Source organism: Equus caballus, chromosome 20 (genome assembly GCF_041296265.1).
Source record: "Equus caballus isolate H_3958 breed thoroughbred chromosome 20, TB-T2T, whole genome shotgun sequence".
Taxonomy (NCBI): domain Eukaryota; kingdom Metazoa; phylum Chordata; class Mammalia; order Perissodactyla; family Equidae; genus Equus; species Equus caballus.
In genome coordinates this window covers 39,911,542-39,923,119 of record NC_091703.1, presented here as the reverse complement: position 1 = coordinate 39,923,119, position 11,578 = coordinate 39,911,542, and the positions used below count along the sequence as shown (strand labels likewise).

The following is an 11,578-nucleotide window of genomic DNA, read 5'->3' as shown; positions in this document are numbered from 1 at the left end:
AATTTCACGTTAAATGGACTGCTATACACTGCCAACTGAAGTCCACCCAGGACGACCAGTTCAGTCAACTTCTTGTCCCCATTTAACCCCAGGCAGCCGGGATACACGAGCCAACCATCTCATTAGGGCAGTCCAACGCTCCCAGTTTCTTGGCCTTCCTGCCAGTCTAAAGCTGGACAAGCCATCCACACCCGCTTATCTGGCAGTATGGCTCTAATACACTAAAAATTAGACTGGGGCCAATTCATGCTTTCAATTGTTCCAAACCCTTGTAGACTTGCACACTAAACTGCTCCTGTCCTCTAAACTTGTACTTTGCGACTAGGTACTCACCCATTCCTTCACCAGCTGGTTTACACAGCCTTTCCTTATCCGTGAGCTCTGCCTTTAGTCCCCCAGCACCCTGCCATCTGACTCAATCCACCAGCTTTCCTCAGCTGCTAAGGGGCTTTCCAAAGCGCCCTCAACTAAAGATTACTTGCCACCTCACTGCAGGTCCAAGAGCCTTTTTCTTAGGCATCCAAAGCCCTAAAATGAACCTCTTAAATTATCCTAATCTAAGAGGGGTGAACACTGTTTGGTCCAAGGTCTCAACATCCTCAACTTGAACTGATGCCAAACACAAGTATTATATATTCTTTCTAGATACTGAATTAGTGTTGTGCCTTATTGCTGTACCCTATTCCCCACTAAGCAGCTGTGTCATGGACTGCCACGTGGGGAAGGTGTTACACAATAAAATTAGAGGATAAATCACTCTAATTTGTATTTGTTTGCAAAGCACTTCTTGAAACTTAAAATGGTTTCATCTAAATTTCCTTATTATAAACAAATTCTGATGACAGAAAGCCAGCTGGAATGTGTTAAATCAAAGATTTAAGCCAGCCATCTAAGCTTAAAAAGATTTAGAAATTGTTTCCTGAGGGTTGTTCTTTCAAACAACTTCTAGCTCTCAAAACTTACACGTGTTTTTTACATTGATCATTTCCTTTTCCAAATGATCAATACGAACAGCAACCCCTCCTCCTCAGAAGGGCAGCATTATAGAAGCATTCAGCGACTGCCCCCTTGGCTCTGATTTAAAGTTTTGGGGTGGGGCCAGCCCTGTGGCCACGTGGTCAAGTTTGCACGTTCCACTTCGGTGGCCCAGGGCTTTGCTGGTTCGGATCCTGGGCGCAGACATGGCACCACTCATCAGGCCATGCTGAGGCGGCGTCCCACATGCCACAACTAGAAGGACCCACAACTAAAAATACACAACTATGTACTGAGAGGCTTTGGGGAGAAAAAGGAAAAATAAAAAATCTCTTAAAAAATAAAGTTTTGGGGCTTGTCAGCAAGTAAAACAACCACTAAAGCATGCTAACTTGCCCCAAATGACATCTGAGGTCTGTACTGAAACAAAGGAGCACATTCACAAGTGAACAGGACTTTAAAGAGAGGGAACATCACCCATAGACTACTTTTCTAGAAGGCTTAATTTTGCTCTGGAAATAAAGCAAAATATTTTCCCATCTCAGGACCTCTCCAAATGATGACTAGCAAGGAAGTGAAGTATCAATGTTCCCAGAGATCTTCACTTCCTCAAGACTAAGTACATACACATAGTAACTTACAGTAAAATACTCATATGATCAGATTCTAAGACTTTAGGGAACAATCATATAATACAATGTTTTATGTAGGTCAGAAGGAACTGAGGAAAACTAAAGATGAGAAGAGTACAATGTTCTACACACGTATTTCATGTATTAATCTGGGAAACATTTTGGCTGTTGTCACATGTTCCAGATATTTAAAAAGAACTAGGATACTACATGATAAATCTAAATACCATATGAATTTCTACAATCCCAATAAGGGAAAAGTTGCATGAATAAAACTAAGCAGTTATACCACGTTTATCAAAAGACCAATTTTCAACGCTCTCTTCTCAGAACCTCACAAGTGTGCTACAGCTGAATTCTTCTGAAGCACCCAATGAATCTTCAATAAAATAGGATGAAGATAATTTGCGTGGACATACAAAAATCAAATTCAACACTATCGGACTATTTTGATAAAAATATACTCCAACCCAGTTTTTCTTCATCTACTTTAATTATAAAAATCTTTCAAGTTCTCAAAAAAATGTAAAACCAGAAGGCAACAGTCTAGTACAAAAATATACAACTGGAAGACATCATCACCAACTAGATCTGACAACTGAATCACGTTCAGGATTCTGAAAATAAAAGCATATTAAGACAAAGTGGCTAAACCAGTGGCTCTTGTATAACCAAGGAAGTTTATCACCTGGGAGAATTTTTCCAATTAACACAGGGCTAGATCACCCTGGAAAACTGAGTCAATGGGCCTGGAATTAGGTTGTGTATATTTTGAAAAATTTCTATGATCAACACCCTTCCTGATAAAGCAGCACTGTACTAGTATGAACCATGACTCTACGATAAAAAGCAAGCAGAACTTCCCGTCCCTGGGTGAATCCAATTAAAAGGGTAGAGGCGCCATCTCTAATAAAATTCTCTCTCAAAGGACTGTAAAAAGGATATAAACAGTAGATAAAAGGTATCTGCACCTCATGAAATTAAAATTTCTCTAGTTAATTTATCTTTGTCTTCACCTTTCTGCTTAAGTAAGACATGGAGGTCAAAAGTAACCCACTGTGAACTGAAAACCACAGATCATTAAATATTCTTGAAAGCATAAAAACCAATTATAATCCTTAGATACGTTTCCTTAAATTATCACCAAATATTAATAACAGTGACCTCTAGTGAGCACCTGTACTCATTACACTGCAAGTCAAAAATTTTTGTGACTTTCAGTATCATATTCAACTCAGTGTATGTTATGACAAAACTAATGGGACTTGTAATTTTAGAAATTACAGTAACTTTAGAACTTTCAATAGCCACAATCCAAATGTGCAATCTAAGGTTTTAATAATTCCTATCTTCCATATTTTTTACAAGCCATAAAATTGCGATAGGGCCTCTGGTAAAAGTGATGGTAAACTCGGACCCTAAGTCAGGCTAACTCCCGAAGGTCAACTTTCTCTCTCAGGTTCTGTATTAACCACACTATACCCATTATCTATTATCCTTTTTACAGACATCCTTCCAATTTAAGATTCTGCAAGTTGCATACTGTCAAAAATGCCTATATAAATGTCCAGCTATAAGAAAAGTGTTTTAACTATTGATGTGCTGTATTACTTTCATGACTCAAGTTATTTTGCCTTGCTTTTAGGCCACGGGGAAATGCCAAGACAAAAGGCCCAAGACAGAGCTCCCAGTACACCAACAGGCAGTCTTAAGTGTCTTCCGTAGTAAGGCTCATACTCAACCTCAACTGACACCAATTCTCCCTTGTGACACCAAGGACTCTCTTCCCTCATTGATATTCGCATGAAAGGTTAAGAAGGACCACTGGAAATATTCTTAGGGCCTACATCTTATAAAATATCCTTACAGGTTGAATTCTCAATGCAATGACTTATCTTTAATATTAAAGAAAGTCAGTAAAGCATAATCCAAAACTATCTTTAAATAGCACATTTAAGGAAACTAAGCCACAAGACTGTTGCATTATGATTTAATCTAATTGCACAAAAATTTGAAATTACAACTCCTCTGGATTTCTATGAGGAAGGTTATGCATGCCTCCATATTCAATTCTGCACTGTTACATTTGAACCATATAGTGAATTTTACATCATGATGGATCAATTTAGAATTCCCATGCAACACCTCAAATTATATAAAATGGAAGCAATTTTTAAAGCTTTGTGGAAAGTTCTCATGCTGATGATTTAAAAGCCCCTTTTTATGGGCAACTTTGGGTTATAATGTGCCAGGCTGCTATACTTTAAAATGTTGGTCACTGACTACCATGGACTTTGAACTGGGTTCTACTCCTAAAAAACGGTAATTACTAACAAACACTTAAGGTGACAACCAAAAACTCCTTTCACTTAAAAAGCCTCACTTGTGTTTCCTATAAAGTAAGATTTGTGTAACCAATTGCTTTCCACGGGACAAGAACTATGGTAGTGGGTTTGACTATTACACAATTATACTAATATTTTATTAATTCAAAAGCACTTTACAAGAAAATATAAGTATGGCTTCCAATAGGAATGTTATACCTGGACTTGGTACCAAGCTCATAGATTTTAGTTTTGCAAGGAAAAACAGGCTTTCAGGTTAAACAACAATTTGTAACCAAAACTTTAATCCCAAGGATTCTCACAAAACATATTACAAATGACAGCATGAAAAAAAATCTCGCACAGTTAACTCAAAAGTTCAGCTCTACAATGTACCCTTAAACTGGCAGGACACTGGTATCTTGAATAGTCTCAAATTTCCAAATAAAGAATGTTACAAAGAGTTATATATTCATATACAGCAATCACGTAAGGACCTTATGACCTAAAGCAAAGGTAAACTAACTTTCTTGAAACTCCTTAGATTCTACACCAACTAGACAACCTCTGCCCAGTGCGAAGACTAGTTGGATTCTTTAAAACAAAACCAAACCCCCTCCAATTTAGGTTAATGGTGCAGCTTTAATTTTTACCTGCTGCCTTGTGTTCGCAGCAACTTCTAAAGACTGATTTTTCAACTACAGCTGTACACCATATCCCAGCTATGGAAAAAGTCAGTCTTAGTTCAATTTCTGCCAGTTTTGTCTCCCTCATATTAAACACCACACTTTAGCTGGGCAGGAGTTAGAGGTTTATTATCAGTCTAGGCAAGACTAAATAAAGTTCAAAGCAAATTCAATTTTGCTTAAGGGAACATTGTAAAGTAACAACTGGTATTACATGCCTCATACGATCCATTTCAAACCATAGAGAATTACAACTTTATGTGTCACTGTTCCAAGAGACAAAAAATGTGAACAGCTAAAACATCTTAAAAATGCACCAAGCTTATGAAGTCTCAAACAAAACTTGAATTTTCTGTACATACTCCTGTCAAATGAAGTTATTTCCTGTACACCCCTCCTCTTGCAAACTGGTCTTCTATTTCCTTTCATTTGACCTAGATCGGCTAAGAAACAGAAAAACAGAAGTTATGTAACTTGGTGACACTCAGTGACAAAACATCCAAAGATTTTTATGGTAATAAAAATTACATCAAAAAGGCTTAGAAGAAGACCTATGTATATTTTTCGTATATTATGTATGCAAGGTCTTAAATGGCTCAAGTCATTAAAGATCTTACCTACGAGACCTAGAGAAGGATCGAGACGGCTTATGATTTCTCTCCCGGGACAGTGATCTCTCTCTTCTCCTATCTCTCGAAAGGGACCTAAAATCAGAAGGGAAAGAAAAACAGGGCAAACCAGGATTATACAAAACAAATTATCTCTAAGAAGTCTTTGAAAACTAAAAGCTGATTCATTCCTAAAGTCACAGGCTATTACCATTAACCAAGTCATTTGGAAAATAGGAATAGGAGAAACACTGCCATTTCTGAGAACATGGACCAAAAATGTAGTTATTTACCTGCTCCGGCTGCGGGAGAAGCTTCTCCGTCTTGGAGATCTAAAAGCAGAAACAGGAAAATTAGTCTAATTGTCAATTAGTATTTATGGCGTGAGGCATTTCCCAACTTTTCAATCTCACTGTTGGGCCCAGTGAATGTGCCGAAGAACTGGCACCCATCGTCCAAAAAAAAAAAAAGAAAAGAAAAAAAAAAAAGGCACAGAAGGATTAAGGAACCAAAAGCTCAAGTGAAAAGCAGGTATTCCAACCATGGATTCACTTTAACAAAGAATGCTTCACAGCAGATCTGTCCAATGCAAAACTCCATGTCAAACTAACTTCACTACCCAAACACCACACCAAAATGTAGTCCCACAAGTAGTTCCAAAAACAGTACCGTAAACCAGTATTTGGAACCCATGCAAACCTATTAAGTCCATGACAAGACTTAGGTACCAGGTGGATAGTGTAATTTTGTGAAAACGCGCTAGGTGTAAATATTGATGCCATTAAGTGCTACATTAGAACTGCATTTGTGATCGTCACATTTAAGAGTGTGTTTAGGCTTATCAAAATTACCTTAGCTTGGCCCACTTCACCCCCAAAATTTTAAATTTTTGAAAACTGTTAGTAAAACCATTTAAAGGTGATAGGATTCAACAAATTTTTGCTAGAAAGGAAAGCTAAATCTGTTAGAGTTATTAAAATTTTTAGTTTGGCATCTCACACATGCAAATAAGTTTCACTTGAAGGTCTAGTTACATTATGAGTTCCCTATCACCCTTAAAAGTTTTATTCAAGCAATATCTATGTACGTTACCATTCAATTATGCACAGCCAGCCTTTGATCCAGAAAAAAGAATTACTTTAAGCCGCTTACTCCTTATTTTAACCAGCAGTAAACTGTATAAGCAGGAAAAACTTACTAGTTTTGGGTTTCAACAAGCTAGAAATGGTGAGGTGAGGCTGCCGGACTGACGGCCAGGAAGAATTTGCTGAAAAGGTTTTGCCAGATGTTGCGTTGGATTTAGTTGGTTGGCGAAGGGGGTGTTGTGGATTTTTCCTGCTTTTTTGTTAGCCGAAGGCTGCTGCTGTAGTTGTTGTGAAGACATTTGGTAAATAAACAGCTGAGCTGATTGGCCAGGAATGTGTGGGCGGTCGAGGTGGCTGCTGCCGATTTGGTTAAGGTTGGAGAGAAGGCTGAGAGAAAACAGCATGCTCGGGAACCAAAGGGCGGTGCAACCTGACGACTGGCCATGCCTGGGTCATGTGAAACGACACCAGCCAAGCTGAATGGGGCGCGCTGGTCACATGACGCTGAAAGGGCTAGTTGACTGGCTAATGCAGACTCAGAGGGTGGTGAGAAGAGACATGATGGTGACTCTGTAACGGGGTTCATTTTTATTAATAGATGGACCAAAAAGCACAAAAAAAAAATGAAAAACAAGCCATCAGTACAACCATCTATTAGCTAACAAATACTCTTTATTATGATGGGCAACAGTGTGTTTTGTTTTTCAAAATAGCAAAAGGGGCAAGATTTTGAACTCTTATCTCCTAGAAGGACTTCACTCACCTGTAAGAGGTAAATTCAGTCCTATAGAAACTATTTTGGAGGTTTGAGGAGATGTGGAGTTAGCATCCAGACAATACTGCCTGGTCCAAGAACGATGCCATTTTCAATTATAAAAAAACTGAATTCTCTCCTATTTGGGTCTGAAGAACAGATGACTGGGATTACTTTTTTAGCCCCCTTTATTGGTCAGTGACTTAAGTTAGTTTCAGAATGATTTCTACTTTACCAGCAGTAACATTAAAACAGCTGCCTGTTTGATAAATATTACAATCGTGCTAACAGTAAAAAAACACATTTTTGTGAAGAGCTAGAGTTGAATGTAATGTTTGTCATTATGGAGTCAAGAAATGGAAAAAGGCCTAAACTGAAGTATAAGGGAAGACTTGGAAAGATGCAACTAGAAGATGAACTAGAAGATAGATCCAAGACAGAAGTTACTGACTACCAACATGAACAATGACCTAAAGACAAAAGCCAACACTCAGCACAACTCACATACCCCAAACTACACCCAGCAAATGTTTCATAAAAACCTCCGATTCTTCACAATTAACTTTAAAACCCACCAACAGACTTTAAGAGAAATACCTGCTCCTATTAGCTACTCCATTACACCAATACCTCTCAACACGCTATCTCTCAAGTACCTGCGTCGAGGTGGAGGACTCCTTCTCCGATAATCATCTCGAGGGCGGCGACCCCAAGAGGGAGGTGGGCCACGATTTCGACTTCTCTTTTCACCATTAGACAGTTCCACTCTTACTCGGCAGCCACATAATGTTCTAAGAGGGAAAAAAACATTATTAAATTTAAAGCAGCCCAACTGACTTTCTAAGAGACATGCATTAAAGCAAAAAACAAAGCCATTCCTAGTTAGCTTCTTCGCAAAGCACACATCTGAACGTCTGTAGAATCCTTAATACCAAACCAAGTTTTAGTTCCCTTATTTTTTCCAGTAAAGAAAACCAACTTCCTTACATTTTACTGCTCTGTTCGAGTCAGTCTGATCATTGGGCTCAATGTTAAGAGTTGTAATTTAAGTGTGAAAACCCCAGCATTCATCCTCAAAGTAGTAGCTCTAGCTCATCTGTACATCCTGTTGGGACTTCATTAGAGGTCCCAGCACCTGTTTACTGCTGTTACTACATTGGTCTCCCTCCTCCCCCCATCCCTCTCCAAGTACACAGAGCAGCCAACAGGGAAGCAGTATTCCGGCATTTGACATCACCCTCTCCCCTCAATCAACAAGAGGTGACACACAAGAAATTGCAGCTGAAGAGCAGTAGAAAAAGACAGTTATTTATCCCCCACCTCTTCACTGGTCCACAACCATTAAGTTTAGATAAGCCACTATATTCGGACAGTGATCGGGAAAAGGTAGGGCCCCGGAAAACTTTGTTTCTGCAATCTGCCTGGATAAATGACCTTTTATACAGCTTTACAGCCAAGCTTCAGACCCGTTAAGTTTTTGGTTTCATGAAATCCAACGGTTTTCAAATGCCAAGGAGGGGGAGACGGGCAACACATGTTCACTGTAAGACTCAGGTGTTACTAACCAGCTAGCTAAGAGGACACTGTAAACACAAAGGGAAATAACCGTATGATCCACACTTCCCAGGTGAAATATTTCACAACATGTAAAAGAAAGATGACGGTACAATAAACCCCATGTAACCATCACCCAGCTACAATTATCAGTTCATGGGCATTCTTACTTAAAGAGACTATTTTATTACGCAACTGTTTTAGAAACAATTCCAAAGCTGAATGCTTTGTGGGGGATTTAGATTAAAATGTTTCAACCATATTTTGGATGCAGCTATCCACCCACCAAGAATTGACTATTAAACTTAACTATTTTCTTGAACAGTCAACTGAATAAAAAGAAACTTCCTGCGTATCTTCACTAAAACTGTTGTCCTTTTTTTGATTGCAGAAAAGGTTTATGTAAATCTCCAGTAGCATCAGCTGCAGATCACCAAGAAGCCATCTCAAAGTGATGTATCTTAGAGAGTTTAAACACTAAAAACACTAACAACATATTTACCATTAGCATAAATTAATCATTAAATTACCTCCCATCTAGCTCTCGGACAGCATCAGCTGCATCTCGGGGATCTTCAAATTCAACAAAAGCAAAGCCGGGAGGGTTTCTAGCAACCCACACGCTTCGGAGTGGTCCATAATAACCAAAAGCTCGTTCCAATTCAGTCTTGTTACCATTGTTTCCAAGATTACCTACATAAACCTTACAGTCCAATGGACAGGAATCACGATGCATTTCTGTAATAAAAAAATACCCAAAATGTTAATCATTTACCCAAATAATATACACAATGAAAAATCAGATCCTCAGGAAGGAATTCCAAAATACTAAAAACTAATCAAGTAAAAGTACTAGCCGTGAAACACTCATTTCTTCCTAATCATTTCTGATAACTACCAGGAAGCCAGCACAAACTGCTAAGAAAAAATGCCTCCTTGAGAAGCGAGGGGGGAAAAACACTGGAGGAACATTTACTACAATCTGGGCACTGCATTTAGAGACTTAACCAGTCCTCTCAATTATCTCAAAAAGAAAGCACTTAGAAAAGTAGGATAACCTACTGAGAAGCAAATCGTGGAGACTCAAAAACGAAATGAAAACAATGCTGAAAATAAAACAGGAGTTAAGGCTAAATCGCTAGGAAAGTGACGCTAATGCACCTTCATAAGCAAAGCATAACCAGCTTCATTCCTCATGCAGCAAGACAAGCTGTTCATTTTAAAATATATACCTCATAGCAGCACTACTCTCGACAGCCAAGAGGTGTTGACCCAAAAGGCCGTCAGTGGATAATTAAGCACTACATTATCCATACGATGGATCATTCCGGAAAAAAGTGCTGATAAATGCAACTGATAAAGGCAAAGGTACTGACAACCGTGGGTGAACTGCAAAAACATGCTAAGTCACACAAGCCAGACACAAAAGTGCACCTATTACGATTCCATGTGCATGAACAATACTCAAAATAGGTAAATCCAGGCACAGATTAGTGGTTACCAGGGGTTGGGGCAGAGGGGTCAGGGGAAACGGGGAGCGGGTGCTTAACAGGTACAGATCTCCTCAGGGGGGAATAGAAATGCTTCGGAACTAGAGAGATGTGATGGTTGCACAACATCGTGAATGTACTAAATACCACTGAAGTGTACACTTTAAAAGGAATCTTCCGTTAATTTCACCTGGGGCGGGGGGGGGGGGATAGGTGTGTGTTATGCCAAGAATTCACTGCACCTCGGGGGCGTCTGTTTGATAAACCTTCAACAGTGAAGGTCGCCTGGGCAATACAATCTAGTCAACTTGCCGGCCAGCTTCACCTGCCCGACAGAACAGCCTACCCCGAAATTCAACTCAAGGGCTTTTCCAAACGCCACGCACTTCTCACTCTGATCTTATCCTATTAAAAAAAACCAGCCCAGACACATCCTATCCGCGTGGCCCCACCCTGTGCCCACGAGTTCTGAGCCCCAACCACGGCTGGAAATTGCTTCCCCAAAAACTTTGCCGTGGACCCGTCTCAAGCCTAACTACGCGGGAAATGGCTGCAAGAACAACGCAGCTCAAGGAAGACCGGTTTAAAAAAAAAAAAACGTGGGTTCAGGCTGCAAAAAACGGAGTCCAATTAGAACAGCATGAAAATAAAGACTGAATACAGAAATCACTTCACATGGACGGAAAGGACCAGTGTGGATGAGTGACTTGAGAAAAAAAATCCCGTGAAGCTTTCTATGAAAACGTGGGGCCCAAAGATCGAGGGGCGGAAAAAAAGGCGCCATAAATCGGAAGGCCGCAGCCCGGAGTACAACTCGGCTGCCGGCTCCCCCCACCGCCGCCGGTCAACCCTCGAGTAATCCCACAGCCCGCTTCACCCCAGCCAAGGATTCCAAACACCTCCGCTTCAAGACCGGGGGACATCCTCTGAGGGGCCGGGAGCCCCCGCCACCGCCACCGCCCCGTGCTGAACGTCACAAAATGGCGGCGGCGTCTCTTTGTCTCAATCCGGAGCCGCCATTGGGCCTGGCTCCACCTCGGCACGGTCACGTTCCATTTCCCACTTCACTCCTTCAGTCGCTGGTCTCTTACCGAGATCTTGGGATAGAAATGCGGAGGCTCAAATCCACACACCCTCGGACGGCTCTTCCCGCTCCCCTCCCGCCCGGACCCCGCAGATGCTCACGCTACCCCGGAGTCCACGAAATGGCGGACCACCGCCTTCTCCTCGCCCCTATTTATACGCCGCCCTGGGGTCACATGATTGGACGAGTTCGCCCAATGAGAGGCGGAAGAGGCCGTGACGTAGCGGCTACAAACGCAACGAGAACCGCGGTTGCCGAGAGCGCGCCGTGGCTGTGCCTCTTGGTTCTTGGAGAGGTGCGCTTCCGCGCTCCGGTGGCCTCGGGCCTGGCGCTCCCTCGGGTGTCGTTCCCGCCTTGCCGACCTCCAAGTTACTCTCAGTCCCCTC

The 11,578-nt window shown here is 41.0% G+C and overlaps 1 protein-coding gene across 1 annotated transcript; it reads right to left on the bottom strand.

Moving 5' to 3' along the window:
* Positions 1-2,081: 2,081 nt before the first annotated feature.
* On the bottom strand, positions 2,082-11,343 carry SRSF3 (serine and arginine rich splicing factor 3). Its single transcript, XM_001499830.7, has 6 exons — positions 11,200-11,343; positions 9,149-9,356; positions 7,721-7,855; positions 5,519-5,557; positions 5,235-5,321; positions 2,082-5,060 (listed from the first exon to the last, which is right to left on the bottom strand). The coding sequence occupies exons 2-6, from the start codon at positions 9,352-9,354 to the stop codon at positions 5,033-5,035; spliced, it is 495 nt and encodes a 164-aa protein (XP_001499880.1). The 5' UTR covers positions 9,355-9,356; positions 11,200-11,343; the 3' UTR covers positions 2,082-5,032.
* Positions 11,344-11,578: the final 235 nt, after the last annotated feature.